Source organism: Prinia subflava, chromosome 17 (assembly GCF_021018805.1).
Source record: "Prinia subflava isolate CZ2003 ecotype Zambia chromosome 17, Cam_Psub_1.2, whole genome shotgun sequence".
NCBI classification, from domain to species: Eukaryota; Metazoa; Chordata; class Aves; order Passeriformes; family Cisticolidae; genus Prinia; species Prinia subflava.
The window spans coordinates 1155848-1170536 of record NC_086263.1 but is presented as its reverse complement, the minus strand read 5'-3'; the positions used below and the strand labels follow the sequence as shown (position 1 = coordinate 1170536).

General features: G+C 55.1%; 1 protein-coding gene across 2 annotated transcripts in view; it reads right to left on the bottom strand.

Annotated features, from left to right (window-relative positions):
• ABCA3 (ATP binding cassette subfamily A member 3) overlaps window positions 1-10148 on the bottom strand; it is a 31395-nt gene extending 21247 nt beyond the window's left edge. Inside the window, exons 1-5 of one of the 2 annotated variants that reach the window (XM_063414535.1) lie at window positions 10054-10148; window positions 5112-5213; window positions 1954-2218; window positions 1186-1313; window positions 922-1087 (exon numbers count right to left, since the gene is read on the bottom strand). In XM_063414535.1, coding sequence (XP_063270605.1) covers window positions 922-1087; window positions 1186-1313; window positions 1954-2218; window positions 5112-5165 — 613 coding nt within the window. In that variant the 5' untranslated portion in view covers window positions 5166-5213; window positions 10054-10148. Of the gene's footprint in view, window positions 1-921; window positions 1088-1185; window positions 1314-1953; window positions 2219-5111; window positions 5214-9562; window positions 9588-10053 lie in introns of those variants that run through there. The other variant, XM_063414534.1, reaches the window with a different exon arrangement.
• Window positions 10149-14689: the final 4541 nt, after the last annotated feature.

Here is a 14689-nt window from a genome sequence, read left to right as displayed (position 1 = left end):
CTCTCCCTGGACATTGCAATCGAATACAGAGGGAGAAATCCCACTAAGGCAAATACTCCCTTTGCCACCACAGAAGTTCCCAAAAATCCGGTCCTAAGCCAGCACCAGCTCCATGAATGTTCCTGCTGGCTCCTGCTTTGCCAGTGGTTTGGCTGCCCTTAGACACCTCAAACCACACAACTGCTCTATTTACTTTTCAAGTACTTAAGCAGTACACTAAACACTGGGCAGTTTGGCTCGTGAAATAAAATTTCCATTAAAAATTGAAATGGGAAAAAAATTAAATTTTGAAATTATTCATGCACATTAAAATTTATTCTTATCCAACCCTGCTCAGCAGAGCTGCCCAGAGGCCAAGCAGTGCTCATGAGGTCACAGGATCATATTTAAATAAAGGAGAGCTATAAGAAATGTAACAAAATTGTAAATGTAGTCCAATTATATCTAAATAATAAATAATAATTCAACAAAATAAAGACATATTATTTAATATATACATAAATAGTAAGAAGCTTTATAGTTAATAATTATTATTTAAATATTAATTTAAATTGTGACATTATTTGAATTGTTTATATATGCATAAAACTGAATATAAACATCTATACACTGTATGATACAAACCATTTATGTATTCATAAAGATTTATATGTAAATTTTTAATATCTATATAAATATTTAATCACTTGCCTGTATTTATATAAAATAAATATATAATTATATAATTATATAATATAACAAACAAATATTTGTTTGTTTGCCTTACACAGATATACATTTAATGCTGGTATAAATATAAATCAATACTTCATTATAATTAAATGAGTTTATTTATTTATTTTAAACGAACCAATTTCTTTAAAAGCTCAGCGCCTGCCAGGTGCCGTAGGAAGGTGACCCCATGTGCTGAGCTGTGCTCACCTGGTGTCCCCCCATCAGCAAACTTGGCCTCGCGGGGCCCGGGCAGCTGGAAGAGCGGGAAGAGGTAGCTGGTGTGCCAGTCGCGGTCCAGGTTGGGGTTCAGCCCGGTCTGCTCGCTGCGCGGGGCGTTCCTCGGGCTGTACTTGAAGCGCAGCTCATACTCCACCTGCAAGGGGCACGGGGAGGGTGGCGGGGTTGGGACAGACTGCGGGGACACTCGGATGACACCGGGGGGGGATGTGTCCCCACCTCGCCCTCGCTCACCTGGAGGGGCAGCGGGGCCGAGCTGTGCGGGAAGCGGTGCCGGAACACGACGGCGGCCAGGACGCTGCCCGAGCGGTTGTCCAACCTGACGTACTCCTCGAAGTCCCGCTCCGAGGGGAAGCCCTGAGCTGCGGAGGGGAGAACAGGGAGATGCAGGGATGGAGCACAGCAACGCAGGGATGCATTGCTGCTCAGCCGTCGCCAGGAGCATCGCTGGGGCCAGGACAGGAGGGGTGTGCTGCGCCTGCTGTCAGACACGGGGGAGTTACACAGGATGCTGCCCTGTGTATGCATGCAGACATTCTTCCTCCTTGAGAGTAGGAGTCAGCTTTCCCACAGAAAATCCTAACAGTTTGGAACACCAAGTGCTAAAATTTTCTGTGCCAAATGATTTCCAAAAATACTCTTTCACAGGGAAGCGGTGCCACCTCCTTTAACTGTTTTAGGGTGATATTTTTCTAGATGGAAACTGCAATAAAATGAGACCAAAAAGCAACCCAAAATTCTGTCATTTTAGTGAAAAAAAAAAAAAAAAACAACCAAAAACTGTAGCCTTGAAGTTTGGAAAAAATGGTTAAAAAAAAGTTAAAAAAAAACCAAGAGCATGAGGATTTAGAATCAGTCACAGAATAGTTTGGGCTGGAAGGTACATGAAAGACCATCCAAGATCCTGCCATGGGCAGGAACATCTTCCACTGGATCAGGTTGCTCAGAGTAAAGATCCACATCAATTTCTGAGGTGGAGGGGGCAGCCCCAGCTCTGCTCACCTCTGATGTTGATGGGCAGAGCTCTCTCCACCGCCTCAGCGATGCTCCGGACGGCGCTGCTGTTGGAGGGGACATAGGCCAGCTCCCAGGGGTTGCTGGCATGCTGGGAGGAGAAGAAGCTGGGCAGGTCATCCACTGACTCAGTGGGATAGAGGGTGGCGTTGGGGTGGCTGACAGAGTGCACGCGGTGCCGCAGCGCGATCAGGATGGCGGCAAAGAGCAGCGGCAGGCACACCTCGATCACCGTCACCAGGATCTGCCGCTTCTGCAGGCAGGGCAAAGACACAGGCATGGGCGTAAGGACATAAAGTATATTTTGTATCTACATATACACAGACATCTAGGTATCCACCATAGGTATGTATTTATACACAGACACCTATTCAGATATAGTACACTCTCTCTCTCTCAAGAAATAGAAAAGAAGACGCAAACACAGAAGGTAGATGAGCACAGTCACAAGGTTCAGGGCATAAGAACACCAAGGAGCAATAGCACTCTTGCATTCCACAAGGTTTCACAACCTGGGTTTTTCCAGAGGCCAGGAATGACACTGTGCTGGTTCCCACACCCTTGAGGACTCTCCAGCCAAGGTGTTGCCTACCCTAAGCACTGCTCCAGCTCAAACCAGCCTCCATCAGAGCCTTCTTCACCACGCTGCTGGGCTGAATGACCAAGGCTGGTCCTTTGCTCCTTCCCTGTGCCCTGTGGCTCTGTCACCCACACTGCTGGAACCAGTGCAACTTTTCCTGCTGGAGCTGCATTGCTCCAGGCAGCTGGACATGGGATCTGCATCCCAGGACGGGGCCCAGCAGAGCCTCTGGCTACAAGGTGGCAACAGCACGGCAAGCACACCCATGGCCATACCCAAGCCACCACTGCACTACACACAGGGGCTCGTTTTATTTTTAGTTGAGGTTCAAGCAACCGGGGAATGAACTCAAGCCCTGCACTCTGGAGCTTCATCCTTCAATTTCCTCAGGGCTACCTCTCCTGCACAATGCCCCCTACCTAGTAACACCTTCCACCAACACAGGTTCATTAGCATCCAACCCAGGTCAATCAACGTTTCAAACTGGTGTCCTAGGGGAACTGTGGTCATCTGAGGAACCTGGTCTAGCGGAAATTGTCCCTGCCCATGGCAGGGCAGTGGGATGGATGGTCCCTTCCAATTCAAACCATTCTGGGATTCTGTGATTTTCCTCCTGCTCTCCTCCGAGCTGCCTTCACCCCAGGCCAGGCTCAAGAGCAGCACAGCACAGTCAGCCTCAGACACAGCAGTGACAGCTCAGAGATGTCCCTGGCCACAGGGGTTCACAGGTGCTCATTCAAGGCACGTGCCTGGAGCAGCAGTAGCATCAACCTTTTCTGAGGCCTCTGGCTAATTTGGGCTTCACAAGACATGGGGATTTTCCACCCTCCCCTTTGCAAAGCTGGAAAGAGGAGCACCACTAGGAAAGAGGAGCACCAAGAGCTTTAGTCTCACAACTTTGCTGTCTCAGCAACTGGATTTTATCCAGCAGCCAGCGGGCAGCCTCAGGTGGGCAGAGTCTCCAGTGGGGCAGGCAGGGAGCCCTGAGCACAGCCTGGACATCCTGGGAAGGGAGACAGCCCTGCAGGAGCCAGGGTGAATGGGATCTTGGACAGTTTGTCAGGAGATGATACTGGGACTACCATTACCCTTGCTCTAACCACCCACTGCCAAAGCCCAAAACACCTCTTGGGGCTTCCCCTGGGAGGAAAACACCTCTTGGGGCTTTCCCCTGTCTGCTCCAGCCACAGCCAGCCCTGGCAGCATAGGCAGGAGGCAGCAGCTTCAGGCAGGCAGGGAAAAAGGAGCTTTCCCAAAGCCACGCTCATAAAAGTGAACGCTGCAGATGTCTGATGGGTTTATAATGCAGCCCTGGCAGCCCAGCTGCCTCCTGCTGATTTACTACCGTACTAAACCTCTCCCTATCTCCTGGGCTGCCTCCAGAACAGCTCTCTGCCTCCCTGGACTCGCAGGCTCACACACACTCACCAGCCTTGCGGCAGAAATCACTCAAGCACTGTATTCAGAGGTGACAGGGATACTCATCCACAATCACCACCCCCGCCTGGCCGGGGCAGCTCCGGAGAGCCCCGTGTGCCAGCATCCATCCTCACAGCGGGGCAGGGTGGAGAAGAGCCCTGTGTCTTTATCAGGAACAGGACTTTTAGCTGTATACCGGCACAGTAGACCTGAGTCAGCTTATGGCCTTGGAGAACACGCCGAGATGTGTCCCCACATGTGGAGCACACCCAGAAAACAGTGCTTTTCCCCTGCAGAGGGGATGGGGGATGCTCCTGGCTGCAAATCAGCCCTGCTGCCAGTCCCCTTCATGCCCTGCAAGCCCTGTTCCCTGTTCTGTGCCTGTCGGAAGGCCGGGTGCAGCTAGCATTTCCCACTTCCTTTGGTTTATTTTTACAGCAACGCTGTGCTGAGCTGCAGACGGGTAATTGAAAGTGTAAAGCCAGGCTGCAGCCACCCCTGCTCCCTCCTCTTCCCCCACACTGTGCCAGGGCTGGCTCTGGGTCCCAGCGGAGCCACAGCATCCGCCCAGGAACACCCACACGCTGCTTAAAGGGGCTGCAGCCTTGGCCAGCACCAGCTGGGACCTGCTGCCCTGAGGTCCCCAAATGCCTCAGCACCACCCAGCTGCCACGGTGGGGGGTGGGCTGATAGTGGGTGCCAGTGGTTAATATTTTTAAGATCCCTAAAAGCTGCTCCTGAAAGTGAGAAAGCAATGGAGGAAAAAAACCCCAGGGCTCCAGTGAGTTTTGGAGGCACCAGCACTTCCAGAGGAGGCTGTGCAAAAAGACAGCTCAAAATGAGACAGCTCAAAAAACCCCACTGTCACATGGGTGGGTGTGGGTTCCCCTGTCCCAGGAGAACGGGAGCTGAGCTCACTGCCAGAGGGCAGGCGGGGGATGCTGGGGACAAGGAAACTGAGTACATAGCACAGCCCGTAAGGTCACACAGCCCAGCACAAAAGACACCACATGCACAAATAATCCAGTTTTCCTCCTAGAGATGCCCTGAAACTTTAGGAGAAGTTTCCTAAAGGAGCCAGAGGCTGGGCAAGCTCTGATGTACCCCCATTTAGCAGTGTCAGAAGCAGCCCCCACTGCCAGCCTACCTGCAGGATGTAGTTCTTCCACAGCAGCAGCCTAAACTGCCTGAGCACAACCATCCTCCCATCAGAAGGGGTCCAGCGCTGCCACCACTGCTCTGCAGGACCCTGGAGGAGAGGAGAGGAGAGAGCTGTCAGTGCCAGGTGCTGGTAGAGCCGGCAGGAGGGCAGCATCCCACATCCCACCCACATCCAGCCCAGGGCAGCTCTCTGCTTCCAGCCTGGTGCCACAGCAGCTGGCTTAACCCCAAACAGGGCAAAATAACCCCTGTGTTCCCTCTCCTAAGAGAAATAGCCCCTGGTCTCTGACATGGCTGTTCCCAGAGATGGAAGCTGCTGTTTCAATACCCAACCTAGATCCTTCCCAGCAGCAGACAGGAACAGCTTTTCTCGAGCAGAGGGTTACAGAATAGCACACACCAGCCCCAGGAAGGCCTCAAACCTCTGGCAGCCCATTATTTTGGGATGGGTGGAGATTCCAAGTTGTGCCTCCACCTCCTGCCGTGTGAAGGGTTGGTTCTGCAACGCTGCCGGTGCTTTCCCAGCAGAAACTCTGCTCAGAGAGGCGAGGATGAGAAAAGGGCAGCGAAGCACAAGGGAAGGTCGGTGCTTGAGGACGATCCCCCGCCACCTCCTCCCCCTCTCGGGAAGCATCCGCCATCCCTTCAAGTTGTTTGTGTCTCCATTTGCTGTGGCATTTCCTGACGGAGCACTGCTGTTCCACCAGGAACCTGGCTGGGATTTTGAGCTTGCAGACCAGCACGGAGAAGGATGGGGCAGCCCTGGCATGGGCAGAGCCTCCTGCCCACGCTGCCGGACTCTCGGTAGCCCCTGCCAAGCAGTGCCAGCCTCTGAGCATGGCAAATCCTGACAGGATCACTGCAGCTGCCGGGGTCAGCTCCAAGCCCGTGCTCCAAAACCTGGCAGCACTGGAAGCTGCCACAGGGACACGGACGGGCACGTAACCCACGAGCAACACCCTGGCAGATGCTCCACAGCACGTTCTCCAGCCCTGCTTGGGATGGTTTCAGCTCCTTGGATGCAGCTGGCACCCAGCAACCTCAGCAGGGGTTTCAGGGTGCCACAGTAAGAGGGGAGGTTGCTGACCCAGCCTGCCCACCTTGGCTCCCGGGCTAGTGCCGGTGAATGCACACAGCGAGCACAGCGCCGGTGGCAACAGAGCTGCAAGAGCAACCCGAGACTCACACAGGGCTGCAGGCACAGCAAGAACACCCCCTGCCTCACCTGCTCTCTGCCACCAGCTCCTTGAGCTCTCCATGAGACTCCTCCTGACCTGGCACACACCTTCCCACGCTCAACCCTACATCCAGGAGCCTTCTTCTGGCTTTGCAAGCATCTTCCCAGCCCCAATGCTAAACCCAGATGTGTTCTCAGAGCACAAAAAACCCGCTGTCTCTTTGCCATTCCATGCATCGAAGAGAGATTCCCACAACAGCAGGAACATCTGTGCTCAAGGATCTTTCTCCAGTCAGGAAAAAGCAGAAGAGATCTTATGCTTCAGCCCCAAAAAGTCCATCAGAACCCCCGCCCAGAGCAAGCAGGAAAGGAATAGCAGCAATTGGGACTTGAAACACCTCACAAAGTGCCATGTCTCCAGCTGACCTCTGGTTCACATGTGGCCAAGCAGAACACTCCATGCTGTGCCACAGGATCCCTTAGCAGGTCCCCACAGGCCCACACACACATACCCCACACAGCAGCATCTGAAAACCCCCCAAAAACGCACCCACTCCCAAGCACAAACCTTTGTCATGCACCCCCTTGAAGGAATCCAGAGCAAACCAAGAAAATCAAAGTCGTGGCTCACTTTAAAGAGGACAAATGCTGCAGGTCAGGCAGGAGCAGGCTGCAGCCCTCGCAGAGATCCCAAATCCTGCTCGCCCTGCCGCACCCTCGGACTCAGGCTGCCCCCTGACCACCCCCACGGGTCTTAGAGTTGCTGCTGGGAAAATGTCAAGCAGCTCTTGGGTAAGACAAACACTATGCAAAGGCTGAAAACTCCATTATTGCCAATAAATATTTTCCAAGTTTTTAAGTGTTCCAAGAAAACTCATTCTGGACCTTTTGCTTCCTGGAGGATGAGAGGAGGAAAAAGCTAAGTTACAAAAGTTCTTACTAGATTGGAGAGCAAAAATGGTTTTCCAGGCTCTGCCATCCAAAACATGAATTTTTTTTTTCCAACCCAAAAGAGAAAACCTGTTTTGGGAGGTGCTGCCCGGATCAGCCCTGAGATGTCCATGACCAGAGGCAGCTCAGGCAGGGCCCAGGGTCCATGTTTGGGCCCATCTTTGGCAGGAAGGCAGGGCTGAGTGCCACAGGCTGATGATGACCTCAGAGGCACCGAGGTGCCTCACAGGAGGACATGGTAGCACACTGGATTGTCCCTGCTGGAGATGCTTCCGCCTGACCTCAAGCATTGCAAGATAAAACTGAACTTCCCACTGAGAGGCAAGGCCAAAGTTCTGGGAGAAGAGAGAGGCAACCACCACCAGCTTCTGGGAGAATAAGCCAGTTCCTCTCCCTGCTCTCTGCATCTGACCACAGCAGGAGGAAGGGTCTCCTGAATATGTGAGTGTGGACACACCCTGGCCATCCCCAGGGAGGTCAGTGAGGAAGGAGACACTCCTGCCCACCCACAGCCTGCATGAGTGGATATGAGAGTGGTCCTCACCACCGGGTCCTCACCAGTCCCTGCCACAGTACCAAGCTGTGCTGGATAACGTGGTGGCACCAGCTGCCAGCCTGGACCAGTGCTATTCAGCCGGTGGATTTAGATGAGGACAGGCTGAGGATGGGCAGGGATCAAGGCCACAGCATCCCACCTCCTGACCCACTTCCACAGCGCCTCATTGCTGAGAGGGGCTGTGCCCGGCTGCCGCCGCAGCAGAAAGGGCCGAGCAAAGGCCACACGCTCCCGGGAGCTGGTGGTTATTTTAGAGCACACACCGCTTTTCTGCTCTTCTGATGTCCCGTTCCCATAGAAACCAGCCCTGGAAATGGCAGACGTTGCCTTTTAAATATAAACCCGGCGTTTCTTCCTGCTGGTTGACAGAGACACCGTGTCACCCCTCCAAGATGAGCTGCCAGGTGCCTGCACCTCCGCAGCTGTGCTGAGGAGCACATGGTGCCTGGGGTGGTGGCATCACACACCTGGCGAGGTCAGTCCCTGGGTACTTTTCACACTGTCACTGGAGCAGGAAATTCCTCTGCTCCTCACAGTGTCTGTGTTGGAAATTAAGCAGCCAAGCAGGGCAAAGACTTTTTATGGCCACCGTTTTCAGGAAGAGCGAGTGATTTCCGAGATGGTGCATCCAGAAAGTCCCAGATCCTGCAAAGAGCAACCAGGGCCAGCAGCCAACAGACTAGACACGAGTGTTCAGCGACACACAGCTCTCACTGCTGGGGTGTTTTCACCTTCTCAGTGTTCACAGAGATCTGGGAGTTACGATACAAGCCAGACAATAAAAACCACGCCTTGGTTGTGCAAACAGTAACAAAACTTTCTAAGAGGCTGTAAGGCTGGTGGGGTGCTGGGTGCTGCAGGGACCTCACAGGCCTCTACAAACCCAACACCCAGTGCCCGACAGATACCTGACTCTGGGTTTGACCCAAACAGGAACTTCAGGCCTAGACACAGAGAAAGAGCTGGGGCTGCATCCTGTTTGCAGAATGAGGGGCTGGCTTTGCCCAGCTGCTGCCCTGCAGTGGGAGTGGGTTGGGGGGCACAGGGAGCCTGATGGGCTCCATGGGTGTGTCTGTAACTGCCTTTGTGCTGGGGCAGCAGCAGGAGAGGGGGGACAAGGATGCTGCAAGAGCCAGTCAACACCTTCGCCTTAAAAACAACATCGCTGTTGCCCAGCAAGTCTGCAGTTGCCCATAAAATGGCAAACTCTGCAAACTCAGTGGCCTCAAGGATTTAGCAAGAACAAGGTCTGGAGCCCAACACATGGGTTTCTCATGAACCCTTGTACAACCCTGCTCCTGCCCTGCAGTTGCTCAGTGGCTGGGCAGAACAGGCCACCTGGGCAGCTGCGAGCAGAGGACAGGGATATCCCTTCTGCTTCTACTTGAACATTTCCAGGAGTAGGGACTCCACCACTATCCTGGGCAGCCTGTTCAAGTGTCTGACCACCCCTTCCATGAAGGAATTTTCCCAATATTCAACCTAAACCTGCCCTGGCACAACCTGAAGCTGTTTTCTCTTGTTCCATCACTTGTTCCCATGGAGCTGAGTGCGACCCCCACCTGGCTGCACCCTCCTGTTAGGGAGTTGTGGACTGAAAAGGTCCCTCCTGAGCCTCCTTTTCTCCAGCCTCCCCAGCTCCTCCAGCTGTCCTCATTAGACTTGTGCTCCAGACCCTTCTCCAGCTCCGTTCCCTGCATGGACACGCTCCAGCCCATCCAGGTCTGTCTTCGCATAAGAGACTTTCTCATACCGAGGCGCAGAGGAGTCGGCAGACGACCCCTTGGTCTCCGCAGCCCCGTGTTCGTTCCCCTGTCGGGAGGGGTCGCCCGGGCTCCCCGGGGATGCCGGCGGGTCCCAGGCGGGCGCAGCCCCCCGCTTCTGCCGGAACGCGGCCGAGCATTCCCGGCGGAGCCCGTGCGGCGCCGCCCGCATCCCGCGCCTCCATCCGCCGCAGCCTACGGGGGCCGCGACCGCGCAGGAGCCACCGCCGGCATCGCGCCCGAGCCGCGCCGGAGCGCGGAGGCGGCAGCGGGAGGAGCCGGCCAAGGGCCCCGGCGCTGCCGCAGCTCCGGGCGGGGCCGCCCCGCCGACCGGCCGAGAGGCCGCGGCCCCACGCATCTCCCGCCCCACCCGAATGCCCCGCTCCTGCTGCCATCTCCCCCCGGTGCTCATCAGCCCCCGGCGCCCATCGCCCCCCGCGCTGGTGCCGGTCCCGACGCCCATCGCCCCCCGCTCACTCACCGGGCCGGGCGGCTCCGGCTCCGGCTGCGGCTCCGTCCGGCCCCGCCCGCGCCCGCCGCGGGCCCGCGCACCGCGCACGCGCCGGGAAGGGGCGGCACCGGAGCGGGGCGGGACCGTGGGAGGGTGGGAAGATGTGTGCGTGCATCCGTGTGTGTGCGTGCATCCGTGTGTGTGCGTGCATCCGTGTGTGTGCGTGCATCCGTGTGTGTGCGTGCATCCGTGTGTGTGTGCATCCCTATGTGTGTGTGTCCGTGTGTGTGCATCCCTATGTGTGTGCATCGGTGTGTGCGTGCATCCCTATGTGTGTGTGTGTGCATCCGTGTGTGTGAGTGTGTGCATCGGTGTGCGTGTGCATCCATGTGTGTGTGCATCCCTATGTGTGTGTGCGTGCATCCGTGTGTGTGAGTGTTTGCATCGGTGTGTGTGTGCATCCGTGTGTGTGTGCATCCCTATGTGTGTGTGTGTGCATCCGTGTGTGTGAGTGTGTGCATCGGTGTGCGTGTGCATCCATGTGTGTGTGCGTGCATCCGTGTGTGTGAGTGTGTGCATCCCTATGTGTGTGTATCCGTGTGTGTGTGCATCCCTATGTGTGTGTGTGTGCATCCGTGTGTGTGTGCATCCGTGTGTGTGTGCATCCCTATGTGTGTGTGTGTGCATCCGTGTGTGTGTGCATCCCTATGTGTGTGTGCATCCCTATGTGTGTGTGCATCCCTATGTGTGTGTGTGCATCCCTATGTGTGTGTATCCGTGTGTGTGTGCATCCCTATGTGTGTGTGCGTGCATCCGTGTGTGTGTGCATCCCTATGTGTGTGTGCATCCCTATGTGTGTGTGCATCCCTATGTGTGTGTGTGCATCCCTATGTGTGTGTATCCGTGTGTGTGTGCATCCCTATGTGTGTGTGCGTGCATCCGTGTGTGTGTGCATCCGTGTGTGTGAGTGTGTGCATCGGTGTGTGCGTGCATCCCTATGTGTGTGTGTGTGCATCCGTGTGTGTGTGCATCCGTGTGTGTGTGCATCCGTGTGTGCGTGCATCCGTGTGTGTGCGTGCATGTGTGTGTGTGCATCCGTGTGTGCGTGCATCCGTGTGTGTGCGTGCGTGTGTGTGTGCGTGCATGTGTGTGTGTGCATCCGTGTGTGTGTATCCGTGTGTGTGCGTGCATTCCTATGTGTGTGTGTGCGTGCATGTGTGTGTGTGCATCTGTGTGTGCGTGCATGTGTATGTGTGTGTCTCCGTGTGTGTGTGTGCATTCGTGTGTGTGCGTGCATGTGTATGTGTGTGTCTCCGTGTGTGTGTGCATTCATGTGTGTGTGCAGGCATTGCACGTGTGTCAGGTGTATCTGTGTGTGTGTGTGTACACCCATGCCACTGTGTGAGTGCACACCTGGGCATTGCACAGCTGTGTGCGCATGCACTAGGCACTGCATGTGTGCCAGGTGTGGGACATACACATTCACATGTGCCCACTTGCACATCCGAGTGTGTGCAAGCGGCCATTTGTGTGTGTAGGGTTGTGTGTGTGTAGGGGCTGCATGTGTGTGTGACAGGAGCTCACACGCGCTGGGAGGGCAGTGGCTGTGGGTGGCCGTGGTGGCTCTGGGGCAGGGTCAGTGCTGCCATGTCCGTTTGTCTGTCCACCCCACTCCTGAACAGCAGCACCCTACACCGGGCCCTGCCCTGGTGCCCTGGGTTGTGGAAGCAGGTGCCAGCTCCAGTGCGTGGGAATGCAGCACTCCCGAGCCACTCCAGGGGTCAGGTGGAATGTTCGAGATAAGGATGAAAGTGCTGCTGCTGGAGTGGGGTCGCAGTTCCTGGTGTCTGGCTGCCCTGCCCGCCCTGCCTGCTGGCTGCTGAGCTGGCAGTAGAAGCGCTGCTGAGAACACCAAACTGTGGAAAGTTTGCACAATATGGGAGAGGGAGGAGGAAGGGAAGGGTGGGGAAGGGGACTGCAATGGGCAAGGACAGCCATGGCTCGAGGCAGCTCTACTGAACAAGGGACACGGGGTACCCCTTGGGCAGCTGTCTGGTGCTGTGAGCGCTGGGGGGGATTTGGGCTCCCCCAGTCAACCCAGCCCATAACAGGCAGGAAGCAGGGCAGCCCCCAGCCACAGCCACTGCCTGTTTCCACGTGGTAAAGAGAAGGAATTCAAGCATCAGAACAGGCTGCTGAGAAAAGTGTGGAGTCCCTGGAAGTGTTCAAAAATCATGTAGATGTGGCACTTGGGGACATGTTTTAGTGCAGTGCTGGAGGAACAGCTGGACTTGATCTTAGAAAGCTTTTCATCGTAAATGATTCTATAATTCTATGATTCTATAATATTTTTTTTTTGATTCTCCATGTAGCTGAATGTCACAGTGATGGCTTTGAGTATGACTGCTTTGGAAACTGTTTCCTCTCTGATCTTGGGGATTTTTGTAGCTGCTTGCTGGATCCTGGCTGGCTCTGGGAGAGGAGGAAATAAACTGAGAACCAGGGCAAGGTGAAGGGTATGGGAGCAGGAACCAGCAGCATTGGTGTTTAGGCCTGTACAGAGAGTGACACTTGTGACTGCACTGCTGGGACCTCCTGAGCTGGGAGAGCCCACTCTACACCTGGGTGCCTTTGAACCTGGTGATGGCCGAAGCTGAATTTTGGCTCTCCAGGGCACCTGGAGCAAGTCACATCTGTGGGTCTGGCCCTTGATGGGGTGCTTGCAGTTGAAGTTCTGACTGTCTGGTCTGTGCCCAGATCCCATCTCCTACTGGGCTGCACTGGGAGAGGCCTGGACCCAGAGCTGCAGCTGGGAGCCCTGTTCCTGCCCTCCCCCAGCAGGTTCCTCAGACACCAGAGGAACTGAAGCTGTCTGCCATGGGTGACTGCGCAGCCATCAGACCACAGCAAAGCTTCCCTGCTCACACTCATGTCCTTAGCAGCACACAGCAAAGCTCATTACAGTGCTCAGAGGCAGGAAGGAGCTGCCTGGCTCAGAGTTGTTATCCCTCAGCAGAGCCACGTGAGCGTTTTGAGACACAGAAGATGCAGGTTGGCCAGGCGTGGGGATGGCACGTGCCTTCCCTCCAAGCATGGCCTGGCTGAGGGCTCGTCCTCTCCCTGTTTGCCTTCCCCCATCATGTGTCACCCTTCTGCACGGCATCCTGCCGTGGCTGCCTCGGGAATGGTGTGGTCTTGCCCATCTGTGTCATCACAGGGCCCCTGGCCCTGTCTCAGGTGATGCCAGCAGCCAGCTGAGTAGTCACAGGTAACTGTGGGCCTCGGGAGTATCTGGGACAGTCATTGCCTGTGGTGACACGCCGGCGGCTCATGTCAGCTTGGGCTGAGCCACCCATCCACACCCCTGCTCAAGCCTGGGTTTGATCCTCCCCAATTACAGCTGCCTCAGTTCTCCCTGTGACCTTCCCTGTTTCCTCACACGGTGCCTCTCCATGCCTGCCTTTGAAGGAAGCAGAGCCATTAGATGAAAACAAAAATCTTGCCAAAGAAAGTATTTACAGGCTCCTCATGGCGTCTAGAACAGAAGACGGGAGATGTTGCAATGAGGTGCAGTGGCATTGCAGTGACTCAGCTCACATCCAAGGCTGGGAGTGTGCAGGAGGCTCAGCAAGAACACGGGAGGAACCCTGAAAAAAAGCAGGATCAGGCAATGAGGAATCAAGCAGTGGGGATCAGGCAAAGAGGAGGCAGCAGGCAGAGCAGGGATTAGGCAGTGGGGAAGCACTTGCCCGGGGGATGTCCCTCTCTGACCTTTCACATCAGCCCCTGGAAGGAAGAAGCAGCCCCTGTGGCAAACTTGTCAATCCTGCTCCTTCTGCTTGCTGCTGGCATCTGTGTCCCTGAGATCATGGCTCAAGTTGTTCTCCACCACCTTTACTTGTTGGCTGTTGTCACTCCCATCTCCCATGGGGTTATTCCCAAGCGGCAGCCACAGGGGCCATCCTGTCAGCAGCAGTGGGGACATCCATCCTGCAGCTTCAGACCATCTGGGTTCAGAAACCTCAGCCCTGCTCACCCCATACATGGTTTCAGGGTTTAACCTGTGTTAAAGGTGCTGGCTGGCTCATGAAACCATCATATCTCTGCCCATCAAGGACATCAAGGACCTCCCCTTTTCCATCCAAACAACACCTAAAATGCAGGACAGATTGGCAGGAGTGCTGGGGTGTGTGCCAGTGAGCCCCCAGGCCAACTATGCCAGTGTGGGCCTGGCACAGGGTGCTCTGGCCCCTCATCTCTAAGCCAGCAGCCAAATGCAGATGTTGGGAAGAGGAACTTGGTTAAGTAATTCCTCCTTCCTCTGCTCTCCCCACGGCCCTGCCACCCTGGGCAGTATCCAGGCAAGGATTTTGGCAGAGACTCACTACTGCTGTCCTTGTGTGACCACATCTGCATTGCTCCTTGCCCTCCATCCCAGCCTCCTGCTGCTCTCTGTGAGAGAGGAAGAAGCATGAGCAGGGCGTACACCCAGTGATGCCCAGTGGCACTTTCCTACAGAGCAGCTGGTGGCTCAGGGACATGCAGTGAGGGCTTCCTTGGACAGATCTGAGGATCTGTGGTGCAGGTGCGCACCAACGTCTGTTGAGAGCATTTTCCATCTTGTCATTTCTTCCATCCTTAACCTTGCTGCAGTGCTGCATGGTAC